The sequence below is a fragment of the Triticum aestivum genome, chromosome 2D (assembly GCF_018294505.1).
Source record: "Triticum aestivum cultivar Chinese Spring chromosome 2D, IWGSC CS RefSeq v2.1, whole genome shotgun sequence".
Lineage (NCBI taxonomy): Eukaryota > Viridiplantae > Streptophyta > Magnoliopsida > Poales > Poaceae > Triticum > Triticum aestivum.
The window spans coordinates 479,066,454-479,084,580 of record NC_057799.1 but is presented as its reverse complement, the minus strand read 5'-3'; the positions used below and the strand labels follow the sequence as shown (position 1 = coordinate 479,084,580).

Below are 18,127 nucleotides of genomic sequence, written 5' to 3'. Positions count from 1 at the left end.
GGCTGGCATCGAGATCTCAACGGCCTTCCATATATACGCGGACGCCCCGCCACACCGTGGAACCGCAAACAGTCGTACGTACCCCGAGAAGATCGAGAAGCCATGGCGACGGACGCCGACGCCGCAGCGGCGGCCGCAGCCCACGACGCCGACGCGGTGGAGACGGGCAACCTCCTCCGGCGCCGCAACGTCGGGAGCAATGACGACGGGGAGGCGGAGGAGGAGGCGTCCGTGGAGCGGGCGTTCTTGGAGAAGCCGGTGCCGACGTGGCGGGAGCAGCTGACGGTGCGCGCCTTCGTGGTGGGGTTCCTCGTCGCCGTCATGTTCAGCATCATCGTGATGAAGCTCGGCCTCACCACCGGCATCATCCCGTCGCTCAACGTCTCCGCCAGCCTCCTCGGCTTCTTCCTCGTCCGCCTCTGGACGTCGGCCATCGAGAAGATGGGGTTCCTGAAGCAGCCCTTCACGCGCCAGGAGAACACCGTCATCCAGACCTGCGTCGTCTCCGCCTACGGCATCGCCTTCAGCGGTAAAACCCAAAACTAGCTTCCCGCCCGTCGTTTGTTCCTTCCATACGTTTCCGCGCCCTCGATAGGCAGATTGGTGCGTCTGCTGTAGGAAGCCGTGCTATTTTTGCTCGATTTAGCTAATTCAACCACACCGGAAAAATAGCACATCTTGATCTGCTTTTTTACATACAAATAATAATAATAATCTAAGATTCATGTAGATGAATTTTGGCTCTTCTTCCGGTGCCAATAATAGATTAAGGTTTGCGCCTTTTGCCTGTTGCATGAAGATTTCTGCAAAAGAAATTGGCAATTCCAAAGGTTTTGGAATAACGATCCACAATATAACATCCACTCCGGCCAGTTTTCTTTTTGTGATTATAAAGAACCATGAGCGTGCGCACACACATGCACACTTATGCCAAGTACTAGCAGAGTTTCTAAATCAGCGACACTTATTTTAGGTCAGGGAGAGTAGATTTTATATGAAGATTTTACTTTCTGACTGCTCTTCCTGACACCAAGAAAATGTTTAATTTTGCCATTGCGCAAAAAAAAAAATCTGCTATAAGAAATAAATACAATGTCATAATGTTGGAATGTTGACCCACAAAATAATCATCTACTAGTAGCTATCTAATTCAATGCACTTGTTTTCCCAGCGTTTATATTATGCTAGACCATGGTTGAATTTTGTTTTATGCTCTTCCCGACGCCACGGCTGATTTAGTTTGGTCGTTGCATTGAATTTTTTATGCAAAATAGAAATTGCTACTGTCAATATGTTTGAAATACCGGCCCACGATATAATCATGTGGGCCATGTTCTGATTCAATATTAATTCTTTTTTGAACAGGTGGGTTTGGCAGTTACCTGTTTGCTCTGAGCGAGACCATAGCTAAGCAAGCAACAGAGGCTAACGATGCTCTGAACATCAAGAATCCCCATCTCGGATGGATAATAGGATTTCTGTTCCTCGTCAGCTTTGTCGGGCTTTTTGCGCTAGTGCCCATGAGAAAGGTAGAAACTCCACTTCCCCAATACTTTCTTCATATATACAGTATATTCAAAACAGTTTTGCTAAAGCGGTCGCCAACTGGAATACTTGGTTGCAGACTATGATTGTGGACTACAAGCTGACATATCCGAGTGGCACCGCAACTGCTTACCTTATCAATGGATTCCACACACCCCAGGGTGCCGAGCTTGCAAAGTGAGTAACATGCCTTTCTATCCATCTTGCTGTTGCTTCTATAATATGTACTCCCTCTGTAAACTAATATAAGAGCGTTTAGACAACTAAAATAGTGATCTAAACACTCTTATATTAGTTTACGGAGGGAGTACAAGTCACAAGAAGTATTGACTGACAGAATGCCTGGCCTGTTTCAGGAAGCAAGTTCGTACATTGGGTAAGTACTTCTCGATGAGCTTCGTTTGGGCCTTCTTCCAATGGTTCTACACTGCTGGGAACGACTGTGGATTCAGTTCCTTCCCATCACTTGGCCTTGAAGCTTACAAGAACAGGTTAGCATCATCTTGGTCAGCTACAATAGTTATGAATCATATATATCCTTATGCCATACGTGTGTCCTCAAATTCAACTATTTGCATCAACCAGGTTCTATTTTGATTTCTCGGCTACTTACGTTGGTGTGGGAATGATCTGCCCCTACATTGTCAATGTATCTCTTCTAATTGGAGGTGTCTTGTCGTGGGGCATAATGTGGCCACTCATAAGCAGCAAGAAAGGAAGTTGGTATCCTGACTCTCTTCCAGAGAGCAGTCTACATGGACTGCAGGCTTACAGGGTACTTGACATTTAGACACAGGCTGCCACGTTTTGCTTTTGCAATCACATGTAACTGTTGAGAACTAATAACATCTTGACATCGCAGGTGTTCATAACCATAGCAGTAATCCTTGGGGACGGCCTGTATAACTTCCTGAAGGTATTTGGCAAAACATTGAAGGCTTTCTACGAGATGTACAAGGAGAAGAAATCGAAATCACTTCCTGTCTCTAACAACGGAGCTCCTGTCGCCGCCGAGGAAGCTGAGTCTTTTGATGACAAACGCCGCACTGAACTATTCCTGAAGGATCAAATTCCCAAGAGAGTTGCAATTGGGGGTTATGTCATTATTGCGGCAATAACGACTGGTTGCCTTCCGCTCATCATCCCACAGCTCAAGTGGTACCACATTTTGGTCGCATATGTCTTTGCGCCTATCCTGGCCTTCTGCAATGCCTATGGATGTGGCCTGACCGACTGGTCCCTGGCCAGCACCTATGGTAAGCTTGGGATCTTTGTGTTCGGTGCTTGGGCAGGCGCTTCGCACGGTGGCGTGCTTGTCGGGCTCGCCGCCTGCGGTGTCATGATGAACATTGTGGGAACGGCTGCTGACCTGATGCAAGACTTCAAAACCGGGTACTTGACTTTAGCCTCACCAAGGTCCATGTTCATCAGCCAGGTGGCAGGCACTGCCATGGGCTGTGTTATCGCCCCCTGCGTCTTCTGGCTCTTCTACAAGTCCTTCGACATTGGTGTCAGCGATAGCGCTTACCCAGCACCGTATGCCATCATGTACCGCAACATGGCGATCCTGGGGGTCGATGGCCTGTCGGTTCTCCCGAAGAACTGCCTCATGCTATGCTACATTTTCTTTGCTGCTGCATTCGCCGTCAATCTCCTGAAAGACTGTGTGCCTGCGAAGGTGGCGAAGTTCATCCCGATCCCCATGGCGGTCGCGATCCCGTTCTACCTTGGACCATACTTCGCCATGGACATGTGCATCGGCAGTGCGATACTCTTTTGCTGGGAATGGATGAACAAGGCTGAGGCGCAGGCGTTCGCACCGGCAGTTGCATCTGGCTTAATGTGCGGCGACGGGATCTGGGCCCTGCCACAGGCCTTTCTTTCTCTTGCCAACGTGAACCCTCCAATCTGCATGAAGTTCTTGTCAAGGGCCACCAATGCCAAAGTGGATGCATTCCTCGGGAACTAGTCATAGCTGTTGAAATAGTGTTAGATTGTTTTGTTATGAAGTCGAGTAGTGCTAGCCTGTCTAAATAGTGTTAGAATACTTTCTTTTGAAATTTATGGATTATTATAAGCATAATCAGTGTGTAAAGATAGCTTGTCCAGGGTACTATGTAAAGTAACTTCTTAGTTTGCTTCTACTCCTATCTCCTGGTGTAACCGGCTTTTCAACACCCGGCGCACCCGGCAGGAGCTGCTCGCATGGACCACAAGTCTGAGAGATTGTGCCATGTCATGCAATGGTTTTGCATTAGCAGGCCTATATGAACAGTGCAGATTCCCATCCTCATAGCCTGGTCGTTGTCCAGCCCGTGAATTAAAAAACCAACAAGTAACCAACGCAGCACATCACTTCACTGTTCCAATCTCTGTCTCTCTCCAGCTTGCAGCACATGCACAGGGGTCACTCTTGGCCCAGAGTGGTTTTTATAGAGCGAGAGGCAATGTAATCACAGATGAACAGTGCGCGGATACTGTTCATGTCTCTGATATGACTGCCGAGCAGAGCAGTGGAGACGAGATGCTGTTTTCAATGCGCTTAGTCCCACCTTTATCAAGAGGATTCCAATTTAGAGTAGTGGAGATGAGCTGCAAATGTCTCTGCAAATTACTGTCTCCAAAACAAATGGTTGCCGTTATGGCAGGCGCCGCTTTGACTGTGTAGAACGTGACCCAGCCTGTCACTCCTGTCGGAAACAGGCTCGTCAGACCTACTACCTGCTAATTAGACCTAAGGCCCAGTACATGTCGCCTGTCAGATGAGTCAAATGGACTCACTAAGCACCCTGTTGTTTGCAACTCGTCAGGCCCTGCAGGAATCTCGATGTGATTCAAGGGATAGGATAATGGGGTGCCGGGACCCCCCGGTGCTACTACACCTTTCCGCTTTTTCTGCTTTTTAATACTCCAAATTGTCCTATTGGCTATGCCTCTTTCATAATGTATACTCCAATTCCAGATCATGTTAGTTAGGTTCAGAGTTTCAGTTATGTAAATAGGTTTGAGCAAATTATGGCACTTTCAGAGTTGCAGTTCCAGACCATTCTCAGAATTTGGTAACGACCGGAAGCAACACTTAAACAGAATACGGTGTAGAGTATTTGCAAAGGATAAAGGCTAGAGCAACATTACTTGCTTGCTCTCGAGCTAGAGCTCTGCCCCCCGCCTCCTAGCCCTTTCTCCCCACGCCTTTGCTTCCCGCACCCCCTTTCGAACCCCTGATTCCCCACATCCACCACAACTGGAAGCGATGGGCGGCAGAGGAGAGCTGGAGTCGACCTCGAACCGGTGGGGATCTGCCACGGCACCGATGCATCCAGGTCTGTCGGGCGCCGGCAGCCGCTGGCCGGAGCGGAGTTTTTTTTTTCTTTTGGCCGGAGCGGAGCTATTGAGATGAATCTGTTTTTCTTTTTCCTTTTTGGCAATAGATGAATCTGTTTTGTTGCTCGGGCTAATCTAGTGCACAAGCAAGATTGGGCTTCTCCTAAGGTTCAAGGTCTACAAAATAAGTTTAGGCTTCTACCGTTGTGTATTTGTGCATCGTGCTTTTCCTCCCAAAAAATGGCATTGTGATTTCCCTCAACAAAAAAAACGTTTGCATTGTGCTTGTATACCGAAACTAGCTGCCAAAAGAAAAGGTTTTTGGTTCCTACGCTCCCACCTACCAGATCAGTGTTCCACCTAGGCTCCGACGCCCTTCGTGGCATCGTGTCGCTACGAGGGAGTTTTGATCTAAGCTTGGGTGATAGATAGGTAGGTTCGAGTAACTATTTGAGGAGTCGAGGCAGCGGCGCCGACCTCACTAACATGGAGGTTGGGCTTCTATTTGACCGTGCGATGTGTTGGTTTTCCTCTTGGATGGAATTTCCCTCAATCTGAAGGGAGGTGTCTGTGTTCCTTCACAAGGTAGGGATTGTTCTTATGCGGTCAAAAAAAGGTAGGGATTGTTCTTCTCCTTTCCTGGCAGTAGGCGGCGGCTTGCTTCCTCGCCAAGGGAGTTCAAGTTTATTGGAAGACCCCAAACCTTCATGGGCAAGGTAAATCAGCTCCCGAACAAGCCTGGTGGTTCAAGCGGCTTCAAATACTTCAACCAGGATTCCCTATGTGGAGTTCTCGTGGCGGTGCTGAAGGGTCCTTTCGGTGACAATGTTCCTTTCGGTGTGAGTGGGCCTCGTCAGACTTCCGCTGCTTAGGGTGATGGGGAGTTTTGTTTTTCTGTCTCGCAGGGTCTTCGTTGTATATGTCCTTAAATAAATAAAGCAGTTGTTCCAAAAAAGTGTGTGAGTGAGAACTGATGTGTAAATCCTTGGAAGAAAAATTACTTGTGAAATGAGTTCTGAATTCACATTCCTCGAAAGGAAATGGACTACACCGGAGAGGCCTTGGGTTGGCGCCGGAAGCCCTTGTGACAAGCAAGACATGTATTTTACCCACCAAAAGAAAATAACATGGCATGGATCTCACCCACGGGCTCACTAAAATTACCATTGGGACTAGTCGAACTGCTAGCTTTTGGAACTGGTCGTGGGCGGAGGTTCTTAGGCCTTGTTGAACATATTTGTGCATGTATCTGTTAGGATAATCTATGCGTACACGATGCCCGTGCCTCGGGCCCCCGTCCCGGCCGGGATCCTCGGCCCCCGCCCCAGCGCGCATTAGGCGTTTTTCGCCGCTCCGGGTGGCTACCCCGTCGCGGCACCTTCGTACGCCGCCCCGGGTGGCTACGCCGCGGCCATGCCTGGCTACGCCGCTCCTGGTGGCTACCCCGCCGCCCCTCCGACCGCGACCGCCGCACTCCCGCCGGCCCCTTGGGATCCGGTTCTCCTTGCGGCGCTTCACTCCGCCCCTACACCCAACACGTACACCGGAGACGGCGACTGGTATATGGATTCCGGGGCTACCACCCACATGACTTCCAACCCTGGTAACCTCAACTCCGTATTTCCAGTTTCTACCGCATGTCGTATCACTGTTGGGGACGGGTCTTCCCTTCCCATTACTCATGTCGGTCATGGTTCCTTTCCGTCTAACTCTACGCCTATTCACATGTCTAATGTCTTAGTTTCACTTGAGTTAGTCACTAATCTTGTTTCCGTTTGTTCTCTTACACGTGAAAATCCTATAACTGTTGAATTTGACGAAGTGGGGTTTTCTGTCAAGGACGCTCGTACCCGGATGGCGCTCCACCGATGTGACAGCCCGAACGGCCTCTACCCGGTGAACTCCACCGCCACTTCCACATCCGCACCGGTCGCTCTCTCCGCCAGGGTGGACCTTTGGCATGGTTGGCTGGGGCATCCAAACCCGGCCACCCTTCGTCATATTCTTAGGACTTTTTCATTCACGTGTAATAAAAACGATGATCATACTTGTCATGCTTGTCGTCTCGGCAAGCATGTCCGTCTTCCATTTAGTGCGTCCTCATCGGTGGCGTCGTATCCATTTGAGTTGATTCATAGTGATTTGTGGACATCTCCTGTTGCCAGTAATATGGGTTTTTTATACTATCTTGTCATACTTGATGATTTTTCGCACTATGTGTGGACCTTCCCGTTGCGGAGAAAATCCGATGCACTCTCCGTTCTTACTACCTTTTACTCCTATGTCGCTAAGCAGTTTGGGCGTCCCATTCATGCTTTGCAGACAGACAATGGGAAGGAGTTCGGAGTTCGCACCCTCCTTGCCACACACGGCACGATTTTTCGTCTCACCTGCCCGTATACCTCGCAACAAAATGGTCGCGCCGAACGGATCCTTCGGACCCTCAATGATTGTGTGTGCATTCTTCTTTTCCATGCCAGTGTCCCACCCCGGTTTTGGCCGGATGCTCTCTCCACCGCCTCTCTCCTCATCAACGTTCGTCCGACTCGTGCTCGCGGGAACTTTGCACCACATCATCTCCTCTTCGGTAGGCCACCCTCATATGATGATCTTCGTGTTTTTGGGTGTCTCTATTATCCTAGCATCGCCTCCACTACTCCTCATAAACTCGCACCTCGCTCCGTGGCGTGCGTCTTTCTCGGATACCCACAAAACACCAAAGGCTATCGTTGTTATGATCCGGTTTCCCACCAAGTTTTCACTTCTCGGCACGTTTACTTTGACGAGAGGTCTTTTCCTTTTCACCAGGTACCGCCGCCGGCCGACTCGCCATCGTCATCCGTGCCTCCCGGTGCCCCTAGGGGAGGCCGCTCCCTTGCGCTCGGGCCCCCTCCTGGCTTTGGGCCCCCTGCCGCGCATGGGCCTCCCCCTGGCTTCGGCGCCCCCGCGCCTGGGCCTCACTCTGGGTCCGCGACGTCGGACCCGGACCCGGCCCCCGCCGGCTCGCCGGCCCTCTCGCCGGTCTCCTCACCGGTGGCCACGCCACCTCCGACTCCCGTTGAGTTCGTAGCCCGGTCAGCGAGTGCATCCCATGCGCCTGACCCGGCCTCCTCGACGGCTTCCGCCGGCCCGGCTGCATCCTCGCCGGCGGCCACGGCGCCCCCGACTCCCGTTGAGTCCGCAGCCCGGGCAATGAGCGCGTCCCCCGCTCCTGACCCCGGCTCCTCGACGGCCTCTTCGTCTGCCTCGTCGCCGGCCCGCCGGCCGCCCCGGACACCCGCATGGTCACTCGTGCTCGCGCTGGCATTCACTGGCCCAGTACGCGCTATTCTGCGGATGAGTACCTCCTCGCTGCCTCGACGTCTGCTCCGTCACCTCTCCCGCCGTCCGCTCGAGCCGCACTTCGCGATCCGCATTGGCTCGCGGCGATGCAGGAGGAGTTTGACGCGTTGGTGCGTAACCGCACCTGGCAGCTTGTCCCGCGGCCACCTCATGCCAACGTCATCTCTGGCAAGTGGGTATTCTGGCATAAGACTCGTCCTGACGGGTCTCTCGAGCGCTATAAGGCTCGGTGGGTGGTCCGCGGGTTTCGGCAACGCAATGGAGTCGACTTCACCGACACGTTCGCCCCGGTTGTCAAACCGGGCACGATTCGCGCGGTCCTTCAGCTCGTGGTCTCTCGCGCCTGGCCGGTGCATCAAATGGATGTGTCGAATGCGTTTTTGCATGGCCATCTCTCGGAGCAGGTTTTTTCTGTCAGCAGCTCACCGGCTTCGTCGACGCGGCTCGGCCTGACCATGTGTGCCTGCTCTCCCGCTCTTTGTACGGGTTGAAGCAGGCCCCTTGCGCCTGGTACCAGCGGATCGCCGGTTTTCTGTAGCAGCTCGGGTTCCGGGCTACTCGCTCCGACGCCTCGCTGTTCGTCTACCACCAGGCTCCGGCGACCGCTTACCTCCTGATCTACATGGACGACATCATCCTGACGCCTTCCTCGCCGAGCTCCTTCGCCAGCATACTGCTCGCCTCAGCGCTGAGTTCGCTATTAAGGACCTCGGCCCGTTGCACTACTTCCTCGGCATTGAGGTGGTACGACGCGCCGACGGGTTCTTTCTTCATCAGCAGCAGTATGCCCAGGACCTTCTTGAGCGGGCAGGCATGCTTAACTGCAAGCCTGTCCCCACGCCTATCGACACGAAGGCTAAGGTCTCTGCGCTCGACGGCTCGCCCGCGCCAGATGCGGCGTTCTACCGCTCCATCGTCGGCGCCCTCCAGTACTTGACACTCACTTGGCCGGACCTACAGTACGCCGTCCAGCAAGTGTGTCTCCACATGCACGTCCCCCGCGACACTCACTGGAACCTGGTGAAGCAGATTCTTCGGTACATCCGCGGCACCACGGCTTTGGGTCTTACGTTGACGGCCTCGTCCTCGATTGACCTGGTGGCCTACAGTGATGCCGATTGGGCCGGCTGCCCGGACACACGACGCTCTACTTCAGGCTACTACGTCTACTTGGGGCCTTCGCTCACATCGTGGTCGTCTAAACGACAACCCACGGTATCCCGCTCCAGTGCCGAGGCCGAGTATCGTGCTGTGGCCAATGCCGTTGCCGAGTGCTCGTGGCTTCGCCAGCTTCTCCAGGAGTTGCTTCTTGATGTTCCGAAGGCCACCATTGTCTACTGTGACAATGTCTCTGCGGTCTACCTCTCCGCCAACCCCGTTCATCATCGTCGCATGAAGCACATTGAGCTCGACATTCACTTCGTGCGCGAGCAGGTGGCTCTTGGGCGCGTCCGCGTTCTTCATGTTCCCACCGCTCAGCAGTTTGCCGATATCATGACGAAGGGGTTACCGACGCCTACATTTGAGGAGTTCCGGTCCAGTCTATGCGTCACTGGTGACGTATCGACTGCGCGCGCGGGGGGGGGGGGGGTGGTGTTGAACATATTTGTGCATGTATCTGTTAGGATAATCTCCTACCGGCCCCGCCTCTAGTTTCCTTGTATATATGAGGCTGAGGGTTGCGCTTGTACCCATATATACGTGCACCGTGCACCCGATCAATACATCGAGAGTTGCATTGCCTCCAATAGGCCTAAAGACATCGCACGAACAATTTTTCAGCTCTCAAATAAGAAGATTTGGTGTGTTCAAGCGGCCACTCATCACAAGCTTGGGTGGAACAAATCAACACCTCCAGGGGGCTCTTACAACATATCCAGGAGTTCCTCACCCTGTGGTCCTATGCCTCTCAAGTCCATCTCCACAAGGATTACCCAAACACCATCATTTGGAAAGTTTTCGCTTCCGGTTGCTACTCGATGTCTTTGGCTTACAAGGCATAATTCCTTGGCTTGGTCTCCACCAACATGAACAAAATAATTTGAAAAATACGGGTAACACCCAAGTGCAAGATCTTTGCTTGGCTCATCATCTAAAATCGGGTCTGGACAGCTGATCACCTCGCTGACCGTGAATGGCCAAATTGCGGGCATTGCCCCTTATGCAACCGTGCTCCTGAGACAGCTGCCCATCGTCTTTCCCGATGTCGCTACCCCATTCGACTTCGGCGCATGGTAAAAGTTTGGCTTGGGCTGCACCTTCTTGAACCTTTCACATGGAGTGACTTCAGTGACGACAAACCTTGGTGGGAACATCCTGTCATTCATGCCCGTGACAGCCACAAAGCCATGGTCTCTCATATCATGTTAGTTTTGTGGGAGATCTGGGATGAGAGAAATTAGCGTGTTTTGAATGACAAAGCATCATCACATAACATTATCCTATCAAGAATTCGAAATGAGGCCGGGCATTGGGTCACCGCGGGGGCTAAGCATTTGGGTATTTGTATGCGAGGAGAGTAGGCTTTTGTATTGTTTTGTTCTCTCCTTCGGCAAGTGGTCTATAAAAGTCTCTTCTTAATTAATGAATGTGGCAAGTCTTTTGGCTCTTTTCAAAAACAAAACAAAAAGTTCTGAATCCATACATATTTTCCCATAGGTAATATATTTGAGGAAATGCTTTGTTATAGCGTAGTAGTCTCTATGAGTATACAGTTAATTATTATGGAGAGGAACAATCACTGGATAACCATGTCCATTGATTAACCATCCGGTCACATGAGCTTTTTGTTCGATATATCACACTGTAGCATTTTCATATCAGATAATCAGAGTGCCGTCGAGTTGAAACTGCATCGGCAACAGTAATTTAGCTGGGCGCCTTATCCAGAGTTCTCTTGAGATCAAGAAGTTTTGACCACGTTTGGCTGTAACGCTTCTTCTGGTTACCAGCACCTGCAAATTCACAAGATAAAACAGCGATCTACAGTAAAAGCAACAAATCCAATGTACTAGTTGTTGCAGCTCGTCTGAGCACTTACGTTTCCACACGACAGGAGACTTCTCACACGCCTCCGAACATGAACTCTGAATGACAATAATCAGTAAGAGGTCGTGTGTCGACAGTTCGACATGACATGCTGCAAGTGCATACCTTGGCTGACGCTGTTAGTCGTATCGTCTCTTGGATTGACGAGTCGATATCGATTTCTGTTCCTGGCTTCACATAGATGACCTGTTCTAAAAGAAATAGTCGTAATGGTTAGGGTAATTATATATAGCATCAAAGCTAGGTAAATGATATCACGTACTGACGGATCGCTGTCTCCGATTTCAGGCAAACCGCTCTGATCTTTCCTGGAGGAAGACAGCACCGTAATGTCGAACTGCTCATCAATCTGCAACGGGGTCCCAGGATCCAATGTTTTCAGTTAACTTGAACAGTTTCCAAATGTGCCATCTTTTCTTAGAACATGAAATTTTTTCCAGGTGATCCGCGGTGTGATATACCTTTGTGCAGTATGGGGCGGAGCAGGAATCACATATTTTGGTGAGCGATGTGACCACTCGCCCTTTGATCGACATTCCGAACTGGGTGTGCTGAAAGCAGACGAAGATCTCGCACCTATCAGTCAGCTGCTCACTTGCTCGGTGCAATATTTTTCAGATGGACGCCAGTTCCTCTTTCAGTTACCTGCTGGACCAGAAGGTGCACCAGGACGTCGGCGTCGCTGTGCCCGTCCTCGATCAGGTCGTCCAGCCTCAGCTGCCGGAGCGTCAGCTCGAAGTCGCTGCCCCACTGATCTCCTCCGCCGCGCGACGTCCCGACGGAGATCAGGCTCTGCCGCCCGGCGGCTCCCCTCCGGCGGCTCCTCCTGAGGCTCTGGATCGAAGCAGATGATGCGGTGAGCAGCTCATCGCCATTCAAATTCAAACCGCTGCCCGCGAGTTATCCTACCACTGGCTAGATCAGTAATTCACCTGTGTAACCTGGACCCTTTTGGGTGACTCAGCGGGGTAATCATCGGCATCCTCGGCTGGGAGCTGCGCGTGAACGGCAAGGCATCTGCATCTTCCGTGGCTCCTGCCGCTCGGGAGCTGTGCCGTGATCGGGTTCGGCAGCAGCCTCAAGGCGGGGCTGCACTTGCAGGCTCTCGCCATTGCTGTCGAGCTGAGAGCAGAGCTTCGGCCGGCTGTGCTAGCTGCATGCGTACCGTAGGAAATGGAGTCACGGGGACACGATTGCCTTATCCTCTTGCAACTCCCTGGCGTCCGTGATGTGTGGTGCTGGTGCATGGTGGGTTTACGTACGTGACCGGTGCTGACTGAGCCACGCCCCGCTCTCCGGACCAATAAGCGCCACGCCTGGCCGTGGATGAGCTTGACCCAGCTCGACGACAGGTTTGGGAAGAGGTTCAAAGCCCCCATGATTGCATGATGATATGGTCAATCTGGCTCGCGCGCGCGCTCTCTCTCTCTCTGCATCCACCAGGACATCTCTTTTTTTTTGGGGCCCGTCTCTGCTCCGGCTCCTGACCATTCACTTTTTTTCATGGGTACGCAAAGTGCGTACCTTAACTTTATAGACGAAAAAAAGTTATGTACAAGAAAATTTTATAGACGAAAAAGAGTTATGTACAAGAAATACAGACGACGGAATGCACTACCACACACGGCACGGCATGCACGTCCACCCCTCCACTCCACACGCTAGGCTACTACTCTATACCATGTTGAACTCCTCTCCCTCTCGCCGATGCCCATGGCCTAAGTTCCTGGTGGATGATATCGGCCGTTCCCCACTCGTTGGCGATGTTGCTGTTGCGAAAAACTCTGCCGTTTCTCTGCTTCCATATGTTCCAGCAGACTGAAATGCAGATTGTGTCGAATCCTCTCCGGTGTCTCTTGTCAATGCGCTTTCTAGCGGATACCCACCAATCACCTAGTGTATACTCTGTGGTTGGAATCAAAGCTTCATCCACGCCCAGCTCTCGGAAGCACAGAAACCACACTTGTCTCGCATATACACACTGTAGTAGTATGTGATCCACTTTGTCCTCTTCTTGGTCATATAGGAAGCATGCCGAGCTATGATCTTGCAGACCATGCCTCTGTCTGCGGTCCGAAGTCCACACTCTGTACTGGAGTGCGAGCCAAATGAAGAGCTTACAGGTCATCATGGCCCAACTGCGCCAGACAGCCGAGGCGCATTGAAATCTGACCCCTCCCTCACACATCATCTTGTACGCCGATTTTGCCGAGTACTTGCCAGTTACATCCCATTGCCAGATCGGGGTGTCCTCCGAACCAGGCGTGAGCTCAATGTCTACCAGCACCTCCCATAACCTGACGAACTGCGAAAGCTTCTCGGTATTCATCTCTCCCACGATATCTTGCGTCCACGCATGGAGATACAAGGCGTCCTTCACTTTCCTCCTATTCACCACCTGCTGCCGCACTTTGCCAACAAGTAGCGGAGCGATCTCCTTCACACAGGATCCACTGATCCAGCGATCTCTCCAGAACAAAGCCGTCGAACCTTCCCCTACTTCCCACTTGACCAGGCTGTCGAATGCCAACCTGACATGTTTGTCGGAACAGTAGTTGAGCCCCTGCCAAGGTCGCGAGCTGTCAGTGCGTTTCAACCACTCCCACCTAAATCTTAGGGCGATTCCATGTTTATATAGATCCACCACCCCTAGACCTCCCATCTGTTTAGGCCGGCAGACCCGGCGCCACGCCACTGCACATTGGCCTCCCTGAATTTCCTCCGAGCCTACCCAGAAGAAGGCACGGCATCCCTTATCCACTCTGTCCAATGCCCACTTCGGGGCATCCGCCACGGCTCCTGGCCATTCACGAACAAATGCCGTCGAGACAGGAGGGAGGTCCCTAGCGGGATATACGATCCGGATCCCAGCTTCCATGCCTGCAAACACATGGGAAACACACGCAGCTTCATCGCCGTCGTCGTGGTGTCAGTTGAGTGGGCATCGTTTGCTCGCATCACCATTCCAAAGCTCCGCACTACCAGCCGACTCTGCTTTTGGTATCTTCGAATCGTTGACGCCCTCTCACTCTCGATCGGATTCCATTTCTTCCTTTCTACTTTTCGGCCTTCAGACATGCTGCTAGATCATAACTTTTCTGGTCTGTGCGGCAGACTGCCCGTATCGTGGAAATCCACTAATCTGAAGGACAGGCATTTCCACGTGAGAGCGATCTATAAGGGATGGGCTACAGGTCGATCGGCTAAAATGAATTTTGGGTCAGTTGATTGACCCCAAAATCGTTTCAGTCAAGCACATATAAATTGAGATAGAAACTCGTTTCAGAAAAAAAATCATATAATAAAAAATTTGACTGGAAAGTGGGGAAAGCGGGACCTGCCGTCAGCCTCGCACGCACCACCACGATGAGGGTTAATTCAAACTAATTCAAACTATAGAAACTCACACCTCAAACTGGTTTCATGAGCGCAGCTCTCGCGAAACCACGCCTCTCGCTCGCCATTGCCAGCGCATTCGCAGATCTCACCGCTCCAGCCTCATACCATGCCTCCTCGACGGCGAGGACCGCGGGCGTCGACCGCGGCCGCACCCCCTTCCCCCCTCGGTTGCCCCCTCACGTCTACGAAACCTTCCCCGAGATGGTGAGACTCATCTCACCAGTTCCGCATGGGGTGCTCATGGCGACCGGGGCTCGAGGTTGGGTGGAGCGGGCGACCAGGATCCGCGACGCCACCATGGCGTGGATCGGGCGCGTGCGGGAGTGGAAGGCGGCGGATCAGGCGGTGGCGGCGGCGACAGACCGGAGCGCGAGATCCGTGGCGGTGAAGTATGCAGAGACATGTCAGAGGAGGGCGGATTTGGAGCAGAGGATTTTGGCGAGGGAGATCTACGACGAGGCCACGACGGAGGAAAGGGCAAGGATGCCTGCCATCCCCCACTCCCCGCGGGCCACGTTCGTGCTGTGGGCGAGGGAGGAGGCGAAATCAGAGGATCCCCAGAGGGCGTTGTGGTGGGAGTGCTGATGGGAATCGGAGCATAATTTTAAAATTTTCCTACGCTCACCAAGATGCATCTATGGAGTATACTAGCAACGAGGGGAAAGGAGTGCATCTACATACCCTTGTAGATCGCGAGCGGAAGCGTTCCAATGAACATGGATGACGGAGTCGTACTCGCCGTGATCCAAATCACCGATGACCGAGTGCCGAACGGACGACACCTCCGCGTTCAACACACGTACGGTGTAGCGACGTCTCCTCCTTCTTGATCCAGCAAGGGGGAAGGAGAGGTTGATGGAGATCCAGCAGCACGACGGCCTGGTGGTGCATGTAGCGGGATGTCGGCAGGGCTTCGCCGAGCTTCTGCGAGAAAGAGAGGTGTAGCAGGGGAGGAGGGAGGCGCCCAAGGCTGTAATGTTGCTGCCCTCCCTCCCCCCCTTTATATAGGCCCCCTGGGAGGGGGGGCCGCCGGCCAAGATCCATCTTGAGGGGGGGCGGCGGCCAAAGGGGGTGGCTGCCCCCCAAGGCAAGTGGGGCGCCCCCCACCCTAGGGTTTCCAACCCTAGGCGCAGGGGGGAGGCCCATGGGAGGGCGCCCAGCCCACTAGGGGCTGGTTCCCTTCCCACTTCAGCCCACGGAGCCCTCCGGGACAGGTGGCCCAACCCGGTGGACCCCCCGGGACCCTTCCAGTGGTCCCGGTACAATACCGGTAACCCCCGAAACTTTCCCGATGGCCGAAACTTGACTTCCTATATATAATTCTTCACCTCCGGACCATTCCGAAACTCCTCGTGACGTCCGGGATCTCATCCGGGACTCCGAACAACTTTCGGGTTTCCGCATACACATATCTCTACAACCCTAGCGTCACCGAACCTTAAGTGTGTAGACCCTACGGGTTCGGAAGACATGCAGACATGACCGAGACGCCTCTCCGGTCAATAACCAACAGCGGGATCTGGATACCCATGTTGGCTCCCACATGTTCCACGACGATCTCATCGGATGAACCATGATGTCGAGGATTCAATCAATCCCGTATGCAATTCCCTTTGTCAATCGGTATGTTACTTGCCCGAGATTCGATCGTCGGTATCCCAATACCTTGTTCAATCTCGTTACCGGCAAGCCCCTTTACTCGTACCGCAATGCATGATCCCGTGACTAACGCCTTAGTCCCATAGAGCTCATTATGATGATGCATTACCGAGTGGGCCCAGAGATACCTCTCCGTCACACGGAGTGACAAATCCCAGTCTCGATCCGTGCCAACCCAACAGACACTTTCGGAGATACCCGTAGTGCACCTTTATAGTCACCCAGTTACGTTGTGACGTTTGGCACACCCAAAGCACTCCTACGGTATCCGGGAGTTGCACGATCTCATGGTCTAAGGAATAGATACCTGACATTGGAAAAGCTCTAGCAAACGAAACTACACGATCTTTTATGCTATGCTTAGGATTGGGTCTTGTCCATCACATCATTCTCCTAATGATGTGATCCCGTTATCAATGACATCCAATGTCCATAGTCAGGAAACCATGACTATCTGTTGATCAACGAGCTAGTCAACTAGAGGCTTACTTGTTGGAAATATGCCCTAGAGGCAATAATAAATGGTTATTATTATATTTCTTTGTTCATGGTAATTGTCTATTATTCATGCTATAATTGTATTGTCCGGAAATCGTAATACATGTGTGAATACATAGACCACAACGTGTCCCTAGTAAGCCTCTAGTTGACTAGCTCGTTGATCAACAGATAGTCATGGTTTCCTGACTATGGACATTGGATGTCATTGATAACGGGATCACATCATTAGGAGAATGATGTGATGGACAGGACCCAATCCTAAGCATAGCATAAAAGATCGTGTAGTTTCGTTTACTAGAGCTTTTCCAATGTCAAGTATCTTTTCCTTAGACCATGAGATCGTGCAACTCCCGGATACCGTAGGAGTGCTTTGGGTGTGCCAAACGTCACAACGTAACTGGGTGACTATAAAGGTGCATTACGGGTATCTCCGAAAGTGTCTGTTGGGTTGGCACGGATCGAGACTGGGATTTGTCACTCCGTGTGACGCAGAGGTATCTCTGGGCCCACTCGGTAATGCATCATCATAATGAGCTCAATGTGACTAAGGCGTTAGTCACGGGATCATGCATTGCGGTACGAGTAAAGAGACTTGCCGGTAACGAGATTGAACAAGGTATTGGGATACCGACGATCGAATCTCGGGCAAGTAACATACCGTTTGACAAAGGGAATTGCATACGGATTGATTGAATCCTCGACACCGTGGTTCATCCGATGTGATCATCGTGGAGCATGTGGGAGCCAACATGGGTATCCAGATCCCGCTGTTGGTTATTGACCAGAGAGGCGTCTCGGTCATGTCTGCATGTCTCCCGAACCCGTAGGGTCTACACACTTAAGGTCCGGTGACGCTAGGGTTGTAGAGATATATGTATGCGGAAACCCGAAAGTTGTTCGGAGTCCCGGATGAGATCCCGGACGTCACGAGAGGTTCCGGAATGGTCCGGAGGTGAAGAATTATATATAAGAAGTCAAGTTTCGGCTACCGGGAAAGTTTCGGGGGTTACCGGTATTGTACCGGGACCACCGGAAGGGTCCCGGGGGTCCACCGGGTGGGGCCACCTGTCCCGGAGGGCCCCATGGGCTGAAAGTGGAAGGGAACCAGCCCCTAGTGGGCTGGGGCGCCCCCCTTGGGCCTCCCCCCATGCGCCTAGGGTTGGGAACCCTAGGGGGGGAGCTTCCCCCTTGCCTTGGGGGGCAAAGGGGGGGGGGAGGGAGGGCAGCGACCTACAGCCTTGGGCGCCTCCCTCCTCCCCTGCAACATCTCTCTCTCTCGCAGAAGCTCGGCGAAGCCCTGCCGGAGACC

The 18,127-nt window shown here is 52.4% G+C and overlaps 2 protein-coding genes across 2 annotated transcripts; one reads left to right on the top strand and one right to left on the bottom strand.

The window, feature by feature from the left end:
- LOC123053951 (probable metal-nicotianamine transporter YSL11) lies at positions 1–3,689 on the top strand. The gene is made up of 6 exons (XM_044477579.1): positions 1–529; positions 1,366–1,529; positions 1,625–1,722; positions 1,902–2,036; positions 2,131–2,320; positions 2,408–3,689. The coding sequence occupies exons 1-6, from the start codon at positions 103–105 to the stop codon at positions 3,512–3,514; spliced, it is 2,121 nt and encodes a 706-aa protein (XP_044333514.1). The 5' UTR covers positions 1–102; the 3' UTR covers positions 3,515–3,689.
- A 7,102-nt stretch (positions 3,690–10,791) lies between these two features.
- LOC123049635 (large ribosomal RNA subunit accumulation protein YCED homolog 2, chloroplastic) lies at positions 10,792–12,544 on the bottom strand. Its single transcript, XM_044472535.1, has 7 exons — positions 12,192–12,544; positions 11,905–12,093; positions 11,721–11,810; positions 11,522–11,608; positions 11,365–11,445; positions 11,252–11,297; positions 10,792–11,165 (listed from the first exon to the last, which is right to left on the bottom strand). Exons 1-7 carry the CDS (start codon positions 12,504–12,506, stop codon positions 11,080–11,082), a joined length of 894 nt encoding a protein of 297 aa, XP_044328470.1. The 5' UTR covers positions 12,507–12,544; the 3' UTR covers positions 10,792–11,079.
- Between the last annotated feature and the right edge of the window lie 5,583 nt (positions 12,545–18,127).